Raw genomic sequence first — 25774 nt, 5'->3', positions numbered from 1 at the left:
ATAATGTCCCTGCTTTGGGCCACTGGACAGCCACTACCCAGCCATTTGGACACCAACAGATCCATCTGCTCTGAGATGAAATCCAATGGTAAATGTGTCAAGCAGATGAGCCTGTTCTTCCAGTGATTTCAGAGAAGGTACTGGTGGTCTATCAAAGGGCTTACATTGAAAATGGAGGACAATTTTCTCCTTCTTAGCATTACAGTATTCTCCTTACTTAGGTAATTGTAACAGTGTAGTACAAAATATTTTCTCCATAATTAAAACTGGAAGATGGAGAAAGGATGTGGGGTAGGGGAGAGCAAAATAAATCACATACTTTCAAGGGCAGTAAACAGACTTCCAAGATCAGTAATTTTGCATCTTTAGTTTGCACTGGTAACAATAATTCCAAGACTTTATCCCAAATACTTAAATAGAAATTTGTGTATGAGGATGTTCATCACAATATCATAATAGTAAAAAAATCAGACATATCTTCCATGTCCAGCAATAGGGAATTGGTTCAATAATGGTGGAACATCTAATAAAAATCCATCCAATAGAACATATGCAGGCATTTAAAAACATCTTATTTCAGAGAATATTTAATAAGCACATATTCATGTTATTATTTTTTTTAATATTCATATTATTTTTAAATGAAAAAAGCAGAGTAGACAACATGTACAAGCTGGACTTTAAATATCATGTAAAATATGGTTTCCCTACATACAGATATTACAGATCTCAGACTTAAATAGGTATAATAGGTTGAAGCCCATATGGTTAAAAAAAAAAAAGGCTGTGAAAATTAGTTTTACACATGCAACCTTACTCTTCGATTTCCACCTAATGACATCAAATAAGATCCTCTCCCTGACGCAGATGATCTGAAGATGAACACGATGAAAATGGTACCTTGTGCCAGCCTTTTAAAGGCCATTTTCTTTTCTTCAGCATAAAGCCTTCGTGTTTGTCTGGTCTCTGGACATTGGTTTGGCCTATTTTCAGCCCTTCTATAATTTCCCAGCTGTCAGCTTCCTGAGAGAAAAGAAGAAAAACAAATCACATGTTTCTCAGTGTTTGATGACACAGTCAAAGTGGACTCTTAAGTAGAACCTGCCTTTGAAGCAATACTGGACACATCAGAAATACGAACCACATTCTGGAGCAAAGTCTCACATTCGACACAGTGTTGTGCTGATAAGTGAAATGAGTTTCCAGGTAGACCTGGATGCACACAGGTCCATCGGAGATGGTTGGGCACTGGACTTCAGGGCAGAATGGAGTTTTGATGGCATGTACTCGGAAGGTTTAAAATGCATTTTTCCAGGGCGCCTGGGTGGCTCAGTTGGTTAAGCGACTGCCTTCGGCTCAGGTCATGATCCTGGAGTCCTGGGATCGAGTCCCGCATCGGGCTCCCTGCTCGGCAGGGAGCCTGCTTCTCCCTCTGACCCTCCCCCCTCTCATGTGCTCTCTCTCATTCTCTCTCTCAAATAAATAAATAAAATCTTTAAAAATAAATAAATAAATAAATAAATAAAAATAAAATGCATTTTTCCAGACAGTTCATCTCTGGGCACCACGGCACTTGAACGTTTTAAAGGAAGGCTGTTTTGGTGACAAATGTTCAATTAGTGCGGAGCCCTGGCCTTCTGTGTAAAATGGAAAGGCCGCAGTGTTCTGAGTGGTCCATCACCTACTGCACTAAACGCAGTGCTGTGGGCTGCATGCGTTTCAGAGCGCACGGGACATGCCCTGCTTGCCTCGCGACACCCAGTAGTTCATGCTCCGGAAGACACATATCCCGAGAAACACACACCCTTGGGAGCCCACAGAAAGAGCATGGGATTTCAAGGCCAGAAATCTGGATGGATCCTAGAGGCTACACGATCACCCTCCTCTGTTAAAAACAGACCAAATCATGGTTTCTTCTTTTATAAGAAGACACACGTTCCGTGTGTCTATGATGTCTGATTTTTTTCATGAGTTGTCAACATTTAAAAGTCAGAAGATTTCAGATGTAAAAAAATCTGAATTTCGAGTGTTTTGTTAAAGTCTGTAAGATCTGGCAGCACTGGGCCTGCCCTGAGGGAAGGGTGCCCAGAAATCGTCAGTTTGCCACAGTCCCCTGTGGGCCCACCTCCATGTTAGATACCTGGCCCCTAGCAACATCCCAGTTTTCAAATCCCTGGACCAGGTGATACTAAAGGGCCTGTGCAGCTCCAAAGTAACGGCTGACCTGACCAACACTGATATTCTAGAGCTCAGGCATGTGGCACAATGAAGCAGGCGAGGCGGAAGCAACGAGGTCACGTCCCACGCACAACGGCTACAACCCCTCCCACGGCGCGGGGAGGCACAATCTCTCGGGGTAAGTGCTCTGTTGGCTCAGCTTCAGAAGGCTGGATGCAGCTCCACAGATGAGGGCAGGCCTCTCTGCAGAATGCCCCAGCCCAAAGGGGCTTGCGAAATTGCCTTCCGAAGAGATACGTTCTATCAGGAACCGCCCTTCAATCACGGAACAGAGGCTTCAAGAGGAATGGCTGGTGGGGTCCACCCCAGGGCAGAGGGACTTGCTGGCGCAAAGGTCTAGGGGGCGGCCGCCCAGAGCCTGCTGAAGGGCCGTGAGGCTCTGACAAGGCCCAGAGGCAGAGGTGCCACGATCAGTCACTGATGCTGGCCCTGGGGACTGGAAGGGAGAGGCTAACGTATTGACCCTCCATTCCCCTTTTCCTTTTTCCCTCCTTCCATCCCAGGAGCTGCTTGCCCCCTATGGCCAAATCACATCTCTTTTAAGGTCAAGTACGTATAAATGGGGGTGTGTTTTTTCTTTTTTTTTTTTTTAAAGATTTTATTTATTTATTTGACAGAGAGAGACACAGCCAGAGAGCGAACACAAGCAGGGGGAGTGGGAGAGGGAGAAGCAGCCTTCCCGCTGAGCAGGACTCTGGGATCATGACCTGAGCCAAAGGCAGCTGCTTAACGACTGAGCCACCCAGGCGCCCCAAGGGGGGGGTGTTTTTTCACAGTAAGTTATGTTTCTAGGAGATGCAGCCGAGCATTGCTTCATTCTAGCATCACTAAGCCTAGGAGATACTCCTGGCTTATAAAAAGCCCTCTCAGCCAACATTGTGCCTCTGTCCTTCCAAATCCAACTCTAAATGCCCCCCACTGGACAAGAAAAATCAATCTGAGACCAGTGCCATTTCTTTGTCTACTTGGTCATCCATGAGGAGGGGTCCCCAGTGAATGAGATATTTACCTTACAAAAACACACCTACTGGTATCCATTTACCAACATTAAGAACTCTTTACAGTATCTGTAAGTGTCCCCTTACAAACAGCCCAAGAAGTAATCTTCTATTTGAAGATAATACTATCAGGAACTGTGACTGAACGGGTCAAAATTGTTAATTAGATACAGTAATTTTTTTTTTTTTTAAGAGACAGCGAGCATGAGCTGGGGGAAGAGGCAAAGGGAAATGGAGAGAATCCCAAGTAGGCTCCATGCCCATGCATAGAGCCCGATGCGAAGCTTGATCTCATGACCCTGAGATCATGACCTGAGCCAAACTCACGAGTCGGATGCTTAACAGACTGAGTCACTTAGGCCCCCCTAAATACAATAATTAAAAAAAAAAGTTTCTGATGAGACAATTTCAGGCTGTATACCATGTTTTTTTTAAAAAAAAGCTTTTTTTTTTTTTTTTTAAAGATTTATTTATTCATTTGAGAGAGCAAGAATGAGAGAGAGTACATGAGAGGGGGGAGGGTCAGAGGGAGAAGCAGGCTCCTCGCTGAGCAGGGAGCCTGATGTGGGACTCGATCCCGGGACTCCGGGATCATGACCTGAGCCGAAGGCAGTCGCTTAACCAACGGAGCCACCCAGGCGCCCTGTATACCATGTTTTTTGAACAATACAAGTACCGGTGGCATTATGGTCTGGAGCACAAAGTGAGGTGCTCTGATATTCCCATTTTAAAATACTGATCTACAATTCAACAAATAAGCGTTGCTTACGAATGTTAGAATAATCAGAGAAAACACTAGATTCTACTATCACCAGGAGAGTGGACTAAAATTTTCATAAAAATGATGGATTTTTACTTACTTTTTAAAAGTTTGATACAGTCAAGTAATAAAAGAATAACTCTCCATATATGTGTAAATATATTCATTAGAGCTTTCTCTGTTCTTAGATAGCAGCTGTATTTAATGACATTTCTATTTTTAGTAGCCTTATCCATAGATAGCATCTCTAGAATAACATTTTCATTTTCAGCTAGATCTTATTTGAAGGCTAGTGTTCATCTTTGATTTATTCTGTGTGTGTATATATGATGTGTATATATAAGTGATGTGTGTGTGTATACACAGGATGTGCCTGTGTACCTATGATATATATATATATGATGTGGTGTGTGTGTGTGTATATTTATATATGTATATATATATATATATGAATACCCTGGATAACTTGTAAAAATGGAAATATTTAATAATAAGTACAGTGCTTTTGGGATTTTTTTCTAATTAAACTCAGACACAATACTAGCTTATTCCTGAAGCGCTATGGCTACTGATTTCTATCACAGTAGTTTTTTCTTAGTTTAACTAACAGAGGAAGAAAAAAAAGGGATAAGATAGAAAAGGTGAAAAATTAAAATGTATTTCTTAAACATAAATGCAGTAGTTCCGAACAAATAACTCCATTTACTCTGATCCAATGTTACTAAAGCCAAAAGAAACTGAAAAGAATCCTAATACAGTTCTTACAGTTAAATAAGCTGTCAAACTGACAAAGAGGCAACAAGGTAAATCCAGAACAAACAACATCCTCCCTATTTCAGTTATAAATGCTGATGATGTTATAAATAAGGTGTGTAAGATATGAATACAGCCCATCTCAGTGCTTAATATGACCCACCTCTATGCTTAGTAGACTAGGTCTACCTTAAGAAAGTTAAAGTCACTTTCTGAAAACTGAAGAATTTTTTTTGTAATTTCAACTGATACTCATTTTCTGTTTTAAAGTCTCTAATTTTCAGGGTGCCTGGGTGGCTCAGTCGTTAAGCGTCTGCCTTCGGCTCAGGTCATGGTCCCAGCGTCCTGGGATCGAGCCCCGCATTGGGCTCCCTGCTCCGCGGGAAGCCTGCTTCTCCCTCTCCTACTCCCCCTGCTTGTGTTCCTTCTCTTGCTGTGTCTCTCTCTGTCAAATAAATAAATAAATAAAATCTTAAAAAAAAAAAAAGTCTCTAATTTTCGTTGGTTTACTTATAATAGAAACAGAGTCAAAAGCCCTAATGTGATCATATTGGAACTTGAGTCAGATATACAAACATTTTTGCTGTTCTAGAAATTTTAAATACACTTTTTACCTAATAATAATAACTAAAAACAGAAAGTAATCCGATAACAGTCTGCTCATTTGAGACATTTCCTTTCTCCAGGGTATACTCTAGATGCATGAATGCTGGGGGCGGGGGTGGGGCGGTCTGGGAACATGCTTCGGGAGGTGAAAACACCGAACAAAGAATTTCAACAAATCCTGAGTCAGGACATTGTGTACTTCAAACAATGTTCTTCCACCACCAACTGGTGCCCAAGAAGTCCGTCTTCTCTCAAAGGGACTGAGAGATGGTGAGATGCCATGGTATCTGGGATGGATGGGATCCTCTGATTTCAGGAGGCCCCGAGAGATGTGGTATCTATTAGGACAAAAACCACCACAAGAGTAGTAGTCCTCTAGCAGGATCCACGCGGGTAACAGCACGGAGGAGTAGTGGGAGGTGGATGCTGTTGGCACCCGACCCAGGCGCCCGTATCAGGCCAGTGGATCCTTGCCCCAGCCGCCTGAGCACTGCGGAAGCTCCCTCCTTCCCCGGTGAACTGCTGCCTGCTGAAGCTGGGGCCTCCGCGCCTGCGGACGGGTCTCCCTCCTCCACAGCTGCAGCATCCCCACCTCAGCCTCTCCCTCCCTCAAGACTCTCACCTACTGAAGGACCCAAGAGTACAAACAGCCGAAGGAACAAAAAGTCCCTGCCTCAGGGTGAGAGCCACTCTGTGGTACAATTCATGCTCCGGGGCTCACCCTGGGAGCAGGCTCAAGGGGGGACTCCAGCCCAAACTCCTTCTTGCCAGCACCGCACTGCCCTAACCTCTGCTCTTATCCTTGCTCCTGAGGGCTCTCCCTCAATGAATCACAACCACCCTACGCCCAGTCCTCCTTCTAGAGGACCTGATGTAAGAAAGAATGTAAGATAAAGTAAGAGATGTCAAGTACAGGGACAGGCTGGGGCGGAGGGTGGGTCGGGGCTGGGAGGTGAGGAGCAGCATTTGCAGAAGGATTCCTGTGGGCCCGACTTAGGAGAGTAGGAGTTTTAGCTAGGTGCAGGAGAGCACTCCAGAAGGAACAGACATGCCGCCGTGGAGGAGAGAAAGAGCACGGCCAGGGCAGAGAACTGTGTGCAGACGCATGTAGCTGGAGTAGAAAGTGAGATGTCAAGGACGCTAGAGATGCACTTGGTGGGAGACGAGGAACCAAAGCAAGTCTTGTGTGCATTTGCTCTTTATTATTATTCTTGTACTTACTAGATCGCCAGTTTATCATAAAAGGACATAACTCAGGAATAGCCAGGTGGAAAGGATGCAGAGGGCAAGCTCTGGGCACAGGGTGTGGAGCTTCCGTGCCCTCTGCAGGGGCGCCAATTCCCCAGGGCCTCCCCGTGTTCGACAACCAGGAAGTTCCTCCTGATTTGTGCTTTGAATACCAGCAACTCTCCTTTCTGTTTCTGTGTGTCAGTCTTAGAGGTCTCCTCTCACCGTGTATCTCTCACCATCCTGGTCTCTGGCACACACCTCCCGGCTGTCTGACTCTGGACAACTAACTTATGCTCCAAGTCTCAGTTTTCCTTATCAGTAAAATGAGAAGAACATCAGTAGTCACTTCATTGAGGAGGCTGATGTGAGAGAATATCTGTACTGATGCAATGCCTGGGACAAAGTAGGTGCTCAAGAAATGTTAGCTGCTTCTTCCACTGCCCCAGTATTTATTTTTCCTCTCTCTCCACTAGCTGCTTGTAAGAGAGAACTGATGTTTTCAAAGAGATTACTAGTTGTAGTTACCAAGTAGGCATTCTCTCTGTTTGCCATTCAAATAGAAATCAGATTATTTTCTCTTTCTCTCTGCATTATTAAGTTTGATAACCCCTTTCCTTAGTTTTACAGTCTACTCCTGTCCAATAACACAAACTTTATAGCTTGCAATATCTTTCAACTATGAAGAGTACAAGCATATATATTCCATACCATAAAGTGTGTTCTTTCCTTAAAGGATTCTATTTAATATAGGAAAAGCAGAGTGGAAGAATCAGTGATACATATTTCAAAGCATTTTTGGGGGAAATAAAGTGCTATTTTTATATTTGCATTCCAAATCCCCATGCATTCTATTTTCTGAGTTTCTCCATAGGAGAAGCAGCCCGCTGAAAATGCAGGGAGTCGAGCAAAGGGTAGGGATGAGTAGGATGGCATCTCCTCAACTTTTCTTTATGATTTTTTGCATTTGAGACATAAATGAATTTAGATGTGTCCCCAGTCCAAGGAAGAGAAGGCTGAAGGGAAGGAACGCTGGTTTCCATTAAACTGAAGAGGTTTTCATGGGTAGTCTGTAGTGTTCTCCTCGGAGCTCAGAGTGAGGAAGGCCAGATGGGAGGGGAAGACTGGGACTCTGAATGTCCAACAACCCCTCCAGGCAGGTGCTACTGGACCTGCAGGTGGGGTAGAACTGAAACAGTCTAAGTCTGAATCCCTGCCCTGCTACTTAGCAGCTTTTTCAGACTTTGAGCAAGTTCTTAATTCTCGGTTTCCGTATTTTTTTTTTTTTAAGATTTTATTTATTTGACAGAGAGAGACACAGTGAGAGAGGAGCACAAGCAGGGGGAGTGGGAGAGGGAGAAGCAGGCTTCCCGCCAAGCAGGGAGCCTGATGTGGGGCTCGATCCCAGGACTCTGGGATCATGACCTGAGCCGAAGGCAGACGCTTAATGACTGAGTCACCCAGGCGCCCCTCGGTTTCCGTATTTGTAAACGTAATAGATACCTACAGCGCATGGAGCTGTTAGCAAGGGTTCTGTTAAATGGGATCATGTATTTAAGCACCTGGCACCGTGCCTGGAACACAGTGCACAGGCAATCATGGTGGCCGTTGCTGCTATTGTTAGTATTGTGATTTTTTTGCTGGACCCAGTGATTTTTTTTATATTAGCTTGATGTAGAAATAGTAGCTCATGTCTCCAACAGGAGAATGACAATGGTTTCTCTTCCTCTAAACCAAAAGAGTATTTTGGATCTTTGTAGTCCTGCAATTCCCAGCAAAATATACTTTCATCTATTCCTCCCTTATCCCGGGCAGAGAAAGCCTACATACTGGAGGCGGAAAGACGTGGCAGCGCAGGCCTACGAGAGGAATCACAGCGACCCCAGGGGAGTCAGGTGGAAGGCCTGTTTACAGTTCCGCTGGCCGCCGAACAGGCATCATGCTATCCGAGAAAGCACCACATCCCGTCACTGACCTTGGAGAGGGGGACCGGCTCTGGTTCGAGCAACTGCCGACTGACAGAGGGCTCGGTGCTGGAGGAAGCAGTCCTCTCCAGTACGTGGATACTCTGAAAACACATGGAAATACAGCCCAGGATTAGACAACCCAGTTTTCATGCAGATGGACCTGGGGGGTGAGACCACACAAATCACAGTAAGAACAGTGAGCCATGTTAACCATGGCAAGTTCCTGAGGAGACCAAAGGCAGCAATAACAGTCAGAAAAATGTCAGCACAGGATTTGGCTTTCCCCCCTTAGGCATTTGCTGCTGCTGTACTGGTTTCAGCTCTGAGAAAAGGTCAGAGATCACACAGATTTAAAAAACCACAGAGCATGTCTCAACATATTTATACCTTTATGAGAATGCAATCTACCGCTCAGACAATTAGCCTTACATACAAATTTTTGCTTAGCTCTCCAAGGGCAACAGACAAAAAGGAAAGTCTGTATCCAAAAAGCCCAGAGCCTTAATACCACTTAAGTCTCTAGAGTTTCTTATAACCCTTATGAAATAATTATAATTGTAATATTTTGTAATAACTTTTAAATGCACAGAGAAGAAAACAATTCATCAAATACAATAAACAGCAGATGTGTTTTACAGACTATAAAAAGCAGTAAGATAACATGCCGACCGAAAAATAGGCAAAGTACATGAACAGGCAACTCATGCAGAACACACACACACACACGTGTGTGTGTGTGTGTATACATATATATACACACACATACATACACACACACAATGGAGTATTACTCAGCCATAAAAAAAAAAAATGAAATCTTGCCATTTGTAACAACATGGATGGAACTAGAGGGTATTATGCTAAGCAAAATAAGTCAACAGAGAAAAGCAATTATCATATGATCTCACTCCTATGTGGAATTTAAGAAACAAAAGAGAGGAGCATAGGGGCAGGGAGGAAAAAATGTTAGACTAAATCAGAGAGGAAGACAAACCATAAGAGACTCTCAATCTCAGGAAACAGACTGAGGGTTGCTGGAGTGGAGGAGGGGTGGGAGGGATGGGGTAACTGGGTGATGGACATTAAGGAGGGCGTGTGATATAATGAGCCCTGGGTGTTATGTAAGGTTGATGAGTCACTGACCTCTACCTCTGAAACTAATAATATACTATATGTTAATTAATTGAATTTAGATTTAAAAGAATGAAAAAAAGGGGAAAAAAAAAAAAGAGTTCCTTACCCCACATAATGCATGATTTATTTCTGGGAAAAGGAAACACACTAACCCAGAAATATTCCATGAAATGAACTGCCTGGTAAATTTGTTGGGGGAAAAAAAAACCCTTTTTACAGAGTTATTAAATAGAAAACCAAAAGAAGTTTTATTCTAAAGTCAGTATTGACTAAAATCAAATCATCATGGTACAGTGTGGGGTAATGCAGAAAATGTCAATTGGGGCAGGTGGTAGGGAAGTAGAATTATCTCTGGCATCTTTTCCAAACTACACATATCATCCCACACATAGATTCTGATGGGCCCCCAGGGAAAATCTCCCACCTTCTCACCCCAGATAGGAACACTGCTATTGATGGGCAGGAATCATCAGATTTGCTGAGTGAGAAACGGATGAGAAATGAGCAAAATCAGGTAAACCACTGGCCTACAGTCAGATGAAACGAGAACTGAACTTGGGTTCTGACACATACTAAGTACTTGTTTGGGGCTATTATTTAATTTCTCTCCGCATCTATTTCCTTGTCTTCTGGAAAAGGAGAGAATAGTAAGAGCTACCTTATGAGTTTAATGTAAACATTAAGTGAGATATATGATAATGATATTAAATAAATGTTAGTGGATTCTGAATTATGTTGTGCCATTTATATCTATGATATTTTATCGAATAAATATGTCAGACTCTATCTACTGTTTTCATTTTACCTTAAAAAAAAAAAAAAAGCAAAGGCATCTTACGGAGGGAAAAACTGGTAGTGTGTGCTCAGATCTTTAACAGACAAAAAGGGAACAAAGGCCCGGGAACTTGCATTATTTGTTTGCTCATGTTGGTATTTTGGATAGGATCCTATTAGAAACACATCAGCTAAATTTAAAATTTAGATGTATTCTGAGATCATATAATTAGAAACTAAAATGAGAATTTTATTGCTGTTGAAACTAAAACATTATTACCTTCTTCTGGGAGGTAATCGTCCCTCCTCCCAACTTTCATTTTCTTTCTTATGTTTTATTTATTATTATTATTTTTTATTTATCTGAGAGAGAATGGGAGACAGAGAGCATGAGAGGGGGAGGATCAGAGGGAGAAGCAGACTCCCCGCTGAGCAGGGAGTCCGATGCGGGACTTGATCCCGGGACTCCAGGATCATGACCTGAGCCGAAGGCAGTTGCTTAACCAACTGAGCCACCCAGGCGCCCCTTCTTTCTTATGTTTTAAAATGACAAAACTAATATATGCTCATTATAAAAGATTCAAATACAACATAGAAAAATAGAAAAGGAAAGGTCAAACTTCCCAATCATCGTTCCAACCCCTAGCTTCTGGAGCAGTAACTCTCAAAAGGTAGCCCACAAACCAAAACCTCAATAAGGCTGAACCAATTTTTTTTTTTAAGATTTTATTATTATTTATTTGACAGAGAGAGACACAGCAAGATACGGAACACAAGCAGGGGGAGTGGGAGAGGGAGAAGCAGGCCTTCCGAGGAGCACGGAGCCAGACGCGGGGCTCGATCCCAGCGTCCTGGGATCATGACCTGAGCCGAAGGCCGACACCCAACGACTGAGCCACCCCGGTGCCCCATGGCTGAACCAATTTTTGTAAACCTGCATCTTAACCCTGGTTCCCTTTGGTTATCGATTTTACTTACTCTAAATCGTCCAGTGAAATATATTTGGCTCGAGCCTCTCTCTTTAAGGACCCTCCTCTACCCTCATCTTTGCAGGTGTGTTGGGCAATAAAACACATACACGATGCCTCCCTGGCCCCGCCCCCAACAAATACACATGGTAAGAAAAGCAAAACTTGGAAAGAAACTTGACCTTAGCAACTATAAGGCGGGAAATAAAGTATTAACCCAGGAATTTAGCCAGAGGAAGGAAACTAAATCCTCTAATTTCCAAACCAAGCCACAGACATGGAAGAGCAATTAAGGATATTTAAAGTGTGATAAAAATGAGTTTTGTGGGCGCCTGGGTGGCTCAGTTGGTTAAGCGACTGCCTTAGGCTCAGGTCATGATCCTGGAGTCCTGGGATCGAGTCCCGCATCGGGCTCCCTGCTCGGCGGGGAGTCTGCTTCTCCCTCTGACCTTCCTCCTTCTCATGCTCTCTGTCTCTCATTCTCTCTCTCTCAAATAAATAAATAAAATCTTAAAAAAAAAATGAGTTTTGTCTCTATAGATACCTGGGAATATTTAAAATGTTGCTAGGATTTTGTGAATCAGAAGGGTTAGTGACCAAACCAGGAAGAATCTACAAAATACCTCCTGCAGTATCTGTGACAAATAACACAATGTTAGTTTTTTTTCTACCTGGTTTTACAAAACAGTTTCTATTATAGAAGAAAAGAGGTTCATTTATTTCAAACATAGTACAATACAGCACACATTCAAGCTGAGTGAAAAATACAAGCTCCAAACGTTGATTTGCCAAGTCACAGATAATTATAAAAAGTTTACTAAGAAATTGTAAATAAATGTTTTCTTACCACAAATGTATGTATACATTTTACTAAAAAATTAAAGCATAATTGATAAAACTACCAGGTGATACTCATTATTATTGTCACTAGCTTCAAAAAATAAGCTATTTCATTTAACTTCTGTAATGATAATGAAGAAGCCAAAAGCTCTCATGCAAACTTGCGCAGTCTTACATTTGTATATTATTAGAACCTATCGCTGTCTATCCAATTATTTATTACCCAATCCTAAAAAATTAACCCACTACCTTACGAATTACCTTCACACTCATAGAGTTTAAAGCCAAAAGCATATCCCTGAGGTTATTTAATCCTACACATAACCATTCATTATTTGTTTTGATTGTTTTATTTGTTTTTGTTCTTTTTTAAGGGGGGAGGCAGGGGCAGAGAGAGAATCTTAAGCAGGCTCCACACCCAGCTGAGAGCCCAATGCGGGGCTTGAACTCACAACCCTGAGATCATGACCTAAGCCAAAACCAAGAGTTGGACACTTAACTGACTGAGCCACCTATTCATTATTTGTAATGAAACATCTAAATACTTGAATGTTCTATTTTCAATATTGGCAAATAAAAAGAAGACAGTTTTTAAACTTCACCATACTCAGTCTTGGACTCTAGTTAGATTGGGTGCTCCTTGAAGGCAGAGAGCAGCTCATCTTCACCTTGTTATCCCACCTCTTCTACTGCCAACCCACCCTTAGCACAAGACCCTGCACACTGTGGCCAGCCAAAAATTTCTGGAGTTTTTCAGTGAGCTCTGATTAATTTGTAGAGACCAGTCCCTTAGCAATCCTTGACACGATTAGGCATAAAACTGCCTTCTAGCTTCATACTGGAATTATAAAAAAAAAAAATCACAGCTCCAATGGGATAGAGCTTTTGAAAACATTTTAAAGAACTTAACTTTTAAAAGTGAAACAGCCAGTAGATTAACCACAGTGCTCTTGTTTGGTAGATTTAAAGCTAACGGCTGGGTCAAATCTAACGTGGCAACATCTTCAGTAACAAAACTGAATCCATTTCATAAGGTTTCCTTTACGATCATAATCAGTGCTATACTTTTGTGTATTTTTCTTCACAAGCTGGCTATTTTCATATTCTTTCACGGTGACATGGAAACATGCCAAATATCTTCAAGGTGTTATTACATATTATATAAGCAGGTTAAATAAAGGATTACATAAACTTGTAAATTATTCTTTTAAAATCAAGTTTCCTTTCAAATACTAAAATTACAACTTTTCAGGTCTGTGTATTTTTTGGTTTTTTCTCTAAGCCTTTTTTTTTTAGAGCAGTTTTACGTTCACAGCAAAACTGGGAGGAGATTTCAGAGACTTCCCATATACCACTGGTCCCCACATAGGCATAGTGTCCCCCATTATTAGTCTCCCCCACTAGAGTGGTACATTTGTGACAGTGACGAACCTAGATGGTCAGTTTTTTAAGGAACTCAGAACACACAGAGACAGTACTCAGTTGCCCGTTATTCCCCCTGCTCAGAGAGAACGGATGCATATTTAGCGTAAAGCCAGGAGGCCAGGACACACATGTCACTACAGCTCTTTAATTTGGTAAGAATTCATTTGATGCAACTCCCACGGAGGGGGAATGTGATTCTCAAAATGCGAGCGCACAAGATCCGCTGAACGGGTCTCCTAGTTTGGGAGGTCTGTCTCTAGTCTCATTGCATTTCAAAGACACACAGGAACTGCTGTAACTATTTGAGGCTGTGGCTACAAATTTCTGCAGACTCATTTTTCATACAAATTTAGGACACTGATAAGGAGAACAGGCCCACTGCTCTCTGAACGTTACTGCCACTGAAATTGTTCATCTGATGATCACACCTATTTTGATATTTGTGAATTATGTAAAATATTTTCAAAGAAAAATACCTAAAATAGTTTATAAACTTCTAAAGTATTTTCTCCTTCAGGTTTTTGGCTGTGAGGCTTGTGTCTCTTCTAGTTACATCTAATCTTAACGCAGCAACACTATTTCAGTGATGCTCATAACCTTCATGTGATAGTGCTGAGAACGGTGGTGGTGGAGGGTGACGTGTGGTGTTCTCTGCATCCCTGTCTCTAGGCTTTACACGGATTATTTCATTCCATTTTCACAAAAAGCCTCGGAGTGATGACTATGACATTTATTTTATAGCTGATTGAACCGAGAGAGGCACAGAGGGGTTAAATTAATGACACGGTGTCAGTAAGTGTTGGATTTGGAATGTGAATTGGGATTTTACTTTGCATCCAAGCTTTTAAGCACTGCCTTCTACTGAAATTAAAGCCAACATTAAATGGCAAAACGGCAGCCATTTCAAGCAGTGTATTCCCTCAAGACTAACTGAACACATCAAAGGCCATCCTCAACCACAACCTTTCGTGGAAGCAGAGGCAGAAATGAGTAAAACAAAACAAAACAAAAAACGATTAGAGCACTCTTGGGCGCCTGGGTGGCTCAGATGGTTAAACATCTGCCTTCGGCTCAGGTCATGATCTGGGGTCCTGGGAATGAGCCCTGCATTGGGCTCCCTGCTTGGTGGGAGGCCTGCTTCTCCCTCTCCCTCTGCCTCTCCCCCTGCTCATGCTCTCTCTCTCTCACTCTCTGTGTCTCAAATGAATAAATAATAAAAAATCTTAAAAAAAAAAAAAAGATTAGAGCACTCTTAAATATGGTGCAACCTTAAGGTTCATTTCCAAGTCAAGAACTATGAGCAAGCCAGCTAGCTTTTCCTTCGGGGCTGCAGAGAAAAGAACATAAATTTGCAGTCACACAGATGAGCATACCAACCCTTATGCTGCTATTTACCATGTGACTTGGGCAAATCAGGACCCTCTCTCAGCCTCAGTGTCCTTGAGCTATAAAATGGGGATGGCAATGTCTACCTTAGAAGACATGGCAAGTCACAGAGCTGGTACCCAGTGTATACAACAGTGCTAGCCTGGCATACCGTGGGCATTTAATAAATGGTAGCTGACATCTCTGGTAAGTGATCTAAGAATAAATCTTTAGGAATCCTGAGTATTTTTACTGCCACAGAAAGAGATATCCAAACACCCTGGCGGGGTAGGACATCTGCGAGTGAAGAATCCATACCCGACATGACCACCATGTTAGCTGGTCAGCCTAGTAACAGCAGGCAGCAGCACCTCCTGACCAGAGCATCAGAACTCACTGAGGAAGCTGACCACGTGAGCACAGACAGATGCCCGAGATGCGTGCTAGCCGAAGAGAGCGAGAGATCCTGCACCCTTCTGAACAGCAGTGGCAGAGGCACGTGGACATGCCGCTGGCTTCTTAATAACTCCCGCAAGGAAATATTATTATTATTATTATTATTATTATTATTATTATTATTATTATTGGAATGGCATAAAATATTAAAATCACCAAAGCCAGAAGGCCACGCCTGAATAAACAGTAATTCTACTACTTTCTTTATAGTAATAATTGTCTTACTTTCACTGAAAAATGGCAGAATTGCATTAATCATAAATCTCCATATAAGTGCCATGGAAATGAATGAAAGTAGAAAAGGTTAGAAATAGTGGCTGGGAAAATTCCACACGGCATACCTGGGAAGCTCTGTAGGGAGATGTGGCAGTCCTCACAGTCTTGACTCCTTTTGCGTAGAAAGAGGAAACTTATTAAGAACCAACAGCCATGGTCCCACATGGAACTGGCCTATGGTTGGAAATTCTGCATCATAAGAAATACCATCAGGATTTTTTTTTTTCATCAAGTGGTCCATTGACAGCCAAGAGTAGTTAAGCAATCCTGACTATGAAGTGGTAAAAAGCATGTGAATAAGCAGCTTTTTAATCCCCATGGTTGCTTACAAAGAGCACTAGAACCAGAACTTACTGGTGGGTTTGCTTCTTACCTGTACTCTCAAAACTCACAAACACGCTAACAAAATCACTGAAAACCCCAGCAACTTGGATCATACTTCACTGCAGCAATTATAAACAAATGGCAAATAACAGGGACAAATACTAGGTCACCTCAAGAGCAAAGGCTCTGAAACATGCAGAGTTAATTTAAAAGGCAAGATAGCACTTACGTGTGACTCGAACAGAACACTAAAGTCAAGATTATTTATAATTTTCTACAAGGCTTTTCAAATGATCCAGAACAAACGTTTTCAGTATGACAATCACTCACATGATCTTACTAACAATAAAAGCAAAAAAAAAAAAAAAAAAAAATCCTGTATGTATCTCTTTAACATTTATATATGTGTATTTACGGCAGAGTTAATTTGTTTTGATCACCTGTGTGAACTCAGAGCAGATATATCTATGATTTGCCTTTATGTACCCATAAATATTTGCTGAATGAAAGAACAAACAAATTAAATTGCCATGAGATAAATACAGGTAGTTAAGAGGAGAAATGGTGGCCCAGCTCCTGCCTTAGCACCTCTGGTTTTAAAACCTTGCTCCAAGTTTCCCACATGGCATATCCTACATACTCATTTAATTTTAAATTTTTGACTTACGGAGCTAGGGTTTACAATTTCGTTATTAAAATGGCTGACATTTATATTTACTATATTCAAAATACTATTTTAAAGCTACATATGTATACACATTAACTCACAAAATATAACTCAAAAAATATGACATAATTTTTTTTTTTGCTACAGAAGCAATAAACATTCATTGCAGAAATGGGGGGGATGGATCAGAAAAGAAAAAAGAAATTAAAACTACCACACTAGCAACAAACTCTTTTTAATATCTTGCTATATTTACTTTCAGCCTTTTTTCAATACACATATACACTCAATTCTTTTTTTTTTTAATGTTTTATTTATTTATTCATGAGAGTCAGAGAGAGAGAGAGAGACGCAGAGGCAGAGGGAGAAGCAGGCTCCCCACCTAGCAGGGAGCCCGATGCGGAACTCGATCCCAGGACCCTGGGATCATGACCTGAGCCGAAAGCAGACGCTTAACCATCTGAGCCACCCAGGCGCCCCACTCAATTCTTTTTTTAAAAAATATTTATTTATTGGGGTGCCTGGGTGGCTTAGTCGTTGGGTGTCTGCCTTCGGCTCAGGTCATGGTCCCGGAGTCCTGGGATCGAGCCCCTCATCGAGCTCCCTGCTCGGCGGGAAGCCTGCTTCTCCCTCTCTCACTCCCCCTGCTTGTGTTCCTTCTCTCGCTGTGTCTCTCTCTATCAAATAAATAAAATCTTTTAAAAAAAAATTTATTTATTTATTTGAGAGCAAGCACAAGGGGGAGGCGCAGAGGGAGAGGGAGACAGAGGATCTGAAGCAGACTCTGTGTTGAGCACTGAGCCCAACAGAGGGCTCAATTCCACAATCCCGAGATCATGACCTGAGCTGAAATCAAGAGTCAAAGCCTGCCTAACCGACTCTGCCACCCAGGTGCCCCTATATACACTTCTTTTTTTTTAGAGAGAGAGAAAATGAGAGAGAACATGAACAGGGGTGGAGGTGGGTGGAGGGAGCAGGAAGCCCCAAGTGGGGCTTGATCCCAGGACCCTGAGACCATGACCCAAGCCCAAGGCAGACGCTTAACAGACTGAGCCACCCCAGTGCCCCTATACTTAATTCTTAAAAATAAAATTGGAATTGTACTATATTTTCAACTTAATAACCAGTTTTCTTCAATTAACAATGCAAAACTTTCCCACAGCATGAAACATTCTTTAAAAACATTTTTAGCAGCAGTGCAATATTGCATTGCATGACTATAAGATAGGTTATTTAAATAACCCCTTGTTGAACATTAAAAATACTTTCATAAATATCTTTGCATAGAAATCTTTATATGTATCTTTGGTGCTTCCTTGGAATACATTTCTTAGAAGCTGAGTTACTGTGTCCTATGGGATGAACTTTAATTAATTAATTAATTATTTTTAAAAGATTTTATTTATTTGACAGACAACAGCGAGAGAGGGAACACAAGCAGGGGCGAGGGGTAGAGGGAGAAGCAGACTCCCCGCCGAGCAGGGTGCTTAATGTGGGACTTGATCCAAGGACCCTGGGATCATGACCTGAGCTGAAGGCAGACGCTTAACGACTGAGCCACCCAGGCGCCCCTGGGATGAGCTTTTAAAAGACTTTAGATATGTATCACAAAATTTCCCTCCAGAAAAGCAGAATCAGTTAACATGCTTAGTTAGCAGTAGTGCACGAGAATGTCCATTTCCCTGAAACCTCACGAACACTGGCTATTATCATTATTGCAAAATCAGCTCTTAATCAGGATTTGAGGTCAAGAAGTCTGGTACTTTAAAGTATACAACACGCATGGGGCCTTCCTTTACCTTTGTGACAGTATTTTTACTTACAGCCTAGCCACAGTGGCTACTGGGCAAAGGGATGGTAACATTTTCTATCTGTCAAAATTGAAAATCAAATAAAGCAGTTTTATAGAATTTATGGCTCTCTGAGATGATGTTTTTATAGTCCTTGAGAAACACCTATAAATGTATTCTGTAAGAGCGATGCTTTCCAAACCTGGGTGAGTAACAGTCTCCTGGGGAAGCTTCTGTAAATGACAGATTCCCAGGCCCCCTCAATGACCTATGAATGAGACCCTCTGGGGTTCACTAACTGATTATACTGTGGCTCTTTCCATTTGGTGTTATGTCGAAGAACTGAGCAGGCAGTGTTAATCTTGGGTCTGACAGACAAATTTGCTGCTATAAAAATGCTATCCTAAACCAGCCAGCTCAAGTAATAAAAGATAACTTCTTCCGTGAGAAACTGATAAAGCAGGCATAGAGAACCAGAGGATTCTGCAAATGTACCAGGGAAAGCAGCAGCCAGATTCTTTCTCCAATAATGTCGAGTTCTGAATTACTCATGGATAATGAGCATCTGAGTGCCAGGTGGCAAATTTCTTTCCAGTGGTCTCGATTTCAGCACATTTGACATGGACTGAATACACACTGTAAATACCAAGCAGCAGTGACAGTGACCTCCAAATAGTGGGGACAGCAAGACAACTACGGGGCTGCTCACTTCATTTCACGGAAAAGGCTGATCACAGTTTTCAATGAATAAACAAATGGTCAAAACTTATCATTCCAAGGCAATAGGTCTAAGTGCAATCACAGAAAATTTAGGAAAGCACAAAGCACATGATTCGCCTTTGATAACAGTATTTCGTGATAAAAACTATTAACATATTGGTCTATGTACCATTGGGTCTATTGTTTCCCTGGCCAATGAGGATGTAAATAAATCACTGTTATCGCTGAGGGAAAAAAATGAGGTAGCAAGACGTAACTCAGAAATAACTGACAAATGCTGCCTTACAAAGCTTGCTTAGAAGTGCCTCAGAAGGCCTTTTTCCTGGACATTCAGCTTGTCAAGCCTCACAGTGAAGTGAATAGGTATGTGGCCAAGAACAGGGGCTCTAGAATCAGGCTTCCATGGAGCAAATCCTGTCTTAGCAGCTCATTAGCTGTGGGGAAGACATTCCCACCACTTTATGTCATAGTTTGGGTCTCTGAAAAAGGTGAAAATTGTTCCAACCTTCCACAGTGAGAACTCATGAAATATTAGCTGGTGCTGGTATTGTTTTGTTTATTCATGAATTTTGCCTAATATTTAGATTTTTCAGAACACCCAATTTATACAATGCATCTGAACCACAGAAGTTGGTCATAGTGTGTTTTTGCAAGCAGTTCTTTTTTTTCTTCCCCATTGACATTGGTCCTAAGTCCTAAAAGTGAGGTTCCACGGGATGAGTGGAATCTCAAAAAGGCTAAACTGGAAGCAGCTCGAGTTTAAATTGGAAGTTTGGTATTAAATCAGGAATGCTTGCATTTTTTTTTCTCTAAAAACTAGAATGTTTTTGTTTGTGGTAACATTTTATTTTTCTCAACTCAAAGATGGAAATACGTTTCCTATTCAGAAGATAGACACTATATTTCAAAGCAGTGATTTGGTATTTCATTTAACAAAGCAATTTGAAGAAGATGCTTCAGAGGTTCAGCTGGAAGAGACACATCCAATTCAGGGGATATTTTTATCAGCCTGTCTGTCCAAGAAGAAATGTTGTATGAAAAGCCCATACATGAATTATAGGTAATGATGAGGAGCACTTTTACTTTCTAGTTTTTTAGGCACCTTCTTCACTTCTAATGAAAGCTGCATATGTAGCAGATGCTGCTGACACCAGAACTGGGAGGTTATGTTGCCAGACCATGGTTCCAGGAGTCCCCCACAATCACTGCTGGGGACAGCTTTCACTTGTCATCTGTGAACATTACCTGAATGGACCATGGTTGGTTTTGGAATGTACTGCTGTTGATAACGTACAGGAAACGTTTTCAGAAACCCATGTAATTGAAATCTTCTATTTGTTGTTGAAGATTGACTACAATACTAAATAAATATTTTCTAAAAACTGGCAAGGGACACCTGGGCGGCTCAGTCGGTTAAGCGTCTGCCTTTGGCTCGGGTCATGATCTCAGAGTCCTGAGATTGGGTCTGGCGTCCGGCTCCCTGCTTGGCAGGGAGTCTGCTTCTCCCTCCCTCTCTGCCTCTCTCACCGGCTCCTGCTCACTCTCTCTGTCTCTGTCTCTCTCTCTCAAAAAAATAAATAAAATCTTAAAAAAAAAAAAAAAAACTGGCAAGATTAACTACAAGCCTCTTACGACTTACTCATAATTTTTTCCTTAAAAATTATTTATTTTATGATCTTTGAGCTTCAGTGAACTTTAAATCATTATAAGGAATGGCTAATACTTTTTTCTTGGATTTTTCATTAAACTAAAAAGACTTGAAGCACTGGCAATGTCTAACCTGGTAGAGCTGTAACAACTCTAATTGTGTCTAACACTAATAATAGACCCTATCATCTGGTAATTATGCACTGCAAATCCTAAATTCTTAGACCAATAGTGTCTGATTTTCTGAAGTGACCTGATAATGATACAAATAAAAATAAACAATGGCTCCAAACAGTGCTTCACTTTTTATTTTATTTTATTTTTTATTTTTTATTTTTTTTTAAAGATTTTATTTATTTATTTGACAGAGAGAGACACAGCGAGAGCAGAAACACAAGCAGGGGGAGTGAGAGAGGGAGAAGCAGGCTTCCCGCGGAGGAGGGAGCCCGGGATCATGACCTGAGCCGAAGGCAGTCGCTCAACCGACTGAGCCACCCAGGCGCCCAGTGCTTCACTTTTTAAAATGCAGATCCTTGGCCTTAATCCCAGAACTACTGAAACTGTCTTTACAGGCGGTCTCAGTCTTGTATATTGTAAAAAGTTCTCTAAAATATGTAAATGTAAGAGTAATTATCAAGACAAACAAACAAAATCCAGTCAGCTGGTAATAAACTTAGCCTATCATATAATGTTACCATAAATTAAGTACTATGACTGGGAAATAGTAACTCTTATTTTAAAATAAAGTTATTGAAAACACTAATTTGAAAAGATACATGCACCTCTATGTTTCCTGTAACATTATTTACAATAGCCAAGATACGGAAGCAACCCAAGTGTCTATCAATAGAACAACAGATAAGGAAGATGTGGTATGTATGTATGTATATACCTATAGACACATACATAATGCACACAATGGAATATTACTCAACCAAAAAAGGGGATGAGATTGCGCCATTTGAGACAACATGGATGAACTTAGAGGTTATTATGCTAAGTGAAATAAATCAGACTGAGAAAGACAAATACCATATGATTTCACTCATAAGTGGGAGCCTAAAAAAAAAAAACAAAACCCCAAACCCCAAATGAATAAACAAACAAAAGCAGAATCAGACCTACAAATACAGAGAACAAACTGATGGTTGCCAGAGGGGAGGAGAGTGGGGGGCCCATACCATATGTGAAGTACCGTGTGAGGTGCTAGGGATACGTTATTGAAGGAAATAAAATCCTTGTTTGCAGGGAGCTTACAGGTCAGTGACAGGCAATAGGGGAAGGGGATATAGATGTGAACACATAAATATGTAACCTATCAGGTGGTGGTTAATGCTTTGAAGACAGATGAGGTAAGTAGGCAATGCGTGATGAGGGTATGCAGGGCAGAACAGAGAAGGCTATCCAAAAAGGGTGCACTTGGAGAATGAATCAAGTACACGAGCAAACCTGGGGATGCCTGGAGGAAAAGCAAGTTAGGCTAAGGGGGTCCAAAATGCAAAGGCCCTGAGGTGGGAGCACAACTGAGGAAAATGCTGGAGAGAAGTAAGTGAAGGAGAACCAGGCAGGAAATGGGATCAGAGAGGCAGGCAGAACCAGATGATGAATGAGGTAGTAGACAATGGTCAGCAATTCAGGATTATTTAGAGACAGATGGGAACCACTAGAGGATTTGGAGCGGAGAAGTGGCTTGTTCTGACGTAGGTTTTGAAGGGCTCACTCTGACAACTCGGTGAAAATGGCCTGTATGTCGAGCAAGGGACTTACAGGCAGGGAAACCAGGTAAGACTATGGCCATCGTCCGGGTGAGACGTGATGGTAGCTCAGAGTAGGCTGGGGGGGGGAGGAGGTGGTAAGCAGTGCTCAGACCCCAGGGACATCAGAAGGTAGAACCAATAGGATTCACTGAGGGTTTGGAAGCAGGTGTGAGAAGAAGATGTGTCGCAAGATGACTCCTGGTGAAGTTTCTGGCTGTACCAAAAGAAATGACAGCCTTGCTGCTTACTGACATAAGGAGGGCTGGGAAGGAGTAGATTTGAGAGGGAAAGTAAGAGTTCAGTTTTGAAAGTAAGAGTTTCAGTTCATGCTAAGTTTGAGATGCCTTCTTAACGTCCAAGTGGAGATCACCCTTGGTAATCTCAGTATTACTGCGGTTGATTTGACATTTGGGATCAGGGCTGGCAATTCAAATGTTTTCTGGGGCCAAGCAGGAAACATAAGTGTTGAAGTACAATAAGGGAAGGTAGGGACTGTGGCCAATCAGAGGGTACATGCCCCATCTAAAGGGGAAGCTGCTCCTAAGCCCTGTCTAGTGTTGCCCATTCAGAATCTGGGTTCCAGTGTTCCTAGATCTTCCAATTTCTTTTTTTTTTTAATATTTTATTTATTTATTTGACAGAACAAGAGAGGGAGAGAGAGAGAGAGAGAAAGCACAAGCAGGGGGAGCGGCAGGGAGAGGGAGAAGCAGGTTTCCCGCCGAGCAGGGAGCCCGATGTGGGGCTCAATCCCAGGACCTAGGATCATGACTTGAGCCAAAGGCAGATGCTTAACCGACTGAACGCCCAGATCTTTCAATTTCTTAACAGAAAGAAGAATGTAGATATTTAACAACCAAATCTTAGGAGAATAAAAAAGTTCCACAATCTATTAGATTCTAGAAATACTCAGTTAAAGTTCTAACTGCAGGATTTATCAGTGTCCTTAATTTATTAATGTATATTGCAAAAAGAGACTGTGTTTAGCATTTCTCTTACTTGACAATAAAACTCTCTTTTCATGCAACATCTCAAGGGGAAAACATTCTTTGGCACACACATCTGGAAATGCTGATTTATGTATAAGTCCTAGATGTCTTAATCAACCTCTTTATTTCCTTTTTGAAAAATTTAGGGCATATATTTCTTGCAGCTTATGAATCATAGTTGAACTCGTTTCTGTGTCTGTCTCTCTCTCTTTCTCACAAACATACACACACAGAGCTAATTTTGTTAGATGTTCTAACATTGAATATCAGTCTGGAATGAAACTTAATGGAGCAATTACTGAAGCCTTCTAACTTGTTAAATACTAAGTGGAGTCTTGACCCTCTTGTGCTGATGAAGAAACACTTAGTGAAATCACGGGGGCACTGAATCACTTCACTTCCTAGCTCCTCTCCCTCCTTCACCTGTTGTGCTATAGAATTTGGCTACACGAAGGACGGCCAATTACTACCACCATGCGCTTGGCAGATATTCTTTGTTTTACCTAATCTATGAAGAAGGAAGAAGAGAGAGGAGAGTGGCAAGTTTGTGATAAGAAGACAAGACTAATACCATTGCAGGTCTTTAAAAATATCCTCTAAGATATATCAAAATATTTGAGGTGCAAGGCTTGTCCCTGAAGAATCAGAGTGTGTCATCTGCTTAAAAGAGCTTACAAAACAGTTGAGGAGATCAATACATAAAAAGATAAACAATATAGGGATGTCTGGGAGGCTCAGTTGGTTAAGCATCTGCCCTTCGGCTCAGGTCATGACCCCGGCCGGGGTCCTGGGATCGAGTCTCACATGGGGCTCCTTGAGCAGCAGGGAACCTGCTTCTCCCTCTGCCTGCCACTCCCCCTGCTTGTGCTCACTATCTCTCTTTCCCTCATTCTGACAAATAAATAAATAAAATCTTAAAAAAAAAAAAAAAAGATAAATATGCCAAACGTTGTCAAAAAGTTCTGTGAAAGTTCGGAGAAGGGAGAGAGCAAGATGGGGTTGAGTGGTCAGTGAAAGTTCACATGAGCCAGTCCTTGAAGCCCAGGGATGGATCAGGTGGAGCAAGTGTGGTGGCAATTCCACGTAGGAAAGACAAGGGCAGAGACAGGGACAAGGCAGTTTGAGGAACAATGCACAGACAAGACTGTACAGGGTGGGAGGAAAATGGGACGCTGAGGCTGGATCAGATCATGGAGGTCATGGGATACCGCGGAAGGAAATCTGGCCTTCATTGTGTTCGCAAGCAAGAGTCTTTGAAGGGTTGTGAGAATGAATCTGCCATATTAAGGAAAATCAGTCTCACAAGGCCATAAGGGAGACAGTGAGGCCAGAGTACCGTGGAGGATGCTGGGGTGATGAGAGTCTGGGCTAGCGAGTAGACAGTGGAAATAGAAAGAAGTGGTCACATTATGAAGAGGAAATAATCAACAAAATTTGTCAACCTACTGAATGTGGGAGAGGCAAAGGAGAAAGGAATGGCTTTGACCCCGGGTCCATGAGAGAATGATTATCCTGAGAGCAAACGAGCTTATATGTATAAATTTAAGATGTAGTGATACATCTAAGTAGAAATTCCCAATCAATTAGTTAGTGATCTGGAACGAGAACTTGGGAAGGACAGGCAAACAATGTGCATTAAGGTATCAATGTATTCTCAGCTATGTGCAGATCATTTACTTATATGATCCATATATGAGAAATAGCATGGACTCCATTTGCGTCGATGCCCATCAAATCAGGAGAATGGTAACATTCAAGGAAGACTAATTCATCACACTTTCTCCACATCCCTTCACTAGGAAAACAGTCACACACAAAAATAGGTGCATATAAAAACCACCGCATCATAGGAGATCCCAGGATCACTCAAAATTTCTGATTTCCACAAGTTAATACTGGATGTGAGGAAGTGATGGAGATCGGGAGGGAAAAACAGAACTCTAATTGTTCTTTATTCTCTCCCCTGAGGGAGATGAAAAGACAGGAGTCAGGAAGGAACCAAATAGGAGGCAGGAAGGAACCAGAGAAGACAGTATTTGGGAGAGTTTGAACCCACTGAGATAAACAGAAACTAAAGTAAACCCTCAAAGAATAAT

At 41.7% G+C, this 25774-nt stretch overlaps 1 protein-coding gene across 22 annotated transcripts in view; it reads right to left on the bottom strand.

Moving 5' to 3' along the window:
- Positions 1-25774, bottom strand: part of OSBPL6 (oxysterol binding protein like 6) — a 198710-nt gene that overhangs the window by 56696 nt on the left and 116240 nt on the right. For 20 of the 22 annotated variants that reach the window (XR_010410225.1, XR_010410228.1, XR_010410226.1 and 17 more), the window contains 2 exons: positions 8558-8650; positions 901-1023 (listed from right to left, as the gene is read on the bottom strand). Coding sequence is in view for 18 of the 22 variants with exons in the window: in XM_064586753.1 (XP_064442823.1) it covers positions 901-1023; positions 8558-8650 (216 nt within the window). In the remaining 4 variants the exon portion in view is untranslated. The other 2 variants (XM_064586768.1, XM_064586763.1) reach the window with 2 other exon arrangements.

This window comes from Mirounga angustirostris, unplaced genomic scaffold, assembly GCF_029215605.1.
Source record: "Mirounga angustirostris isolate CCGP_5_RB_7025 unplaced genomic scaffold, mMirAng1.0.hap1 SCAF_3, whole genome shotgun sequence".
Taxonomy (NCBI): Eukaryota; Metazoa; Chordata; class Mammalia; order Carnivora; family Phocidae; genus Mirounga; species Mirounga angustirostris.
Note: the sequence above shows the minus strand (reverse complement) of the source record. Positions and strands in the feature narration are given on the sequence as shown.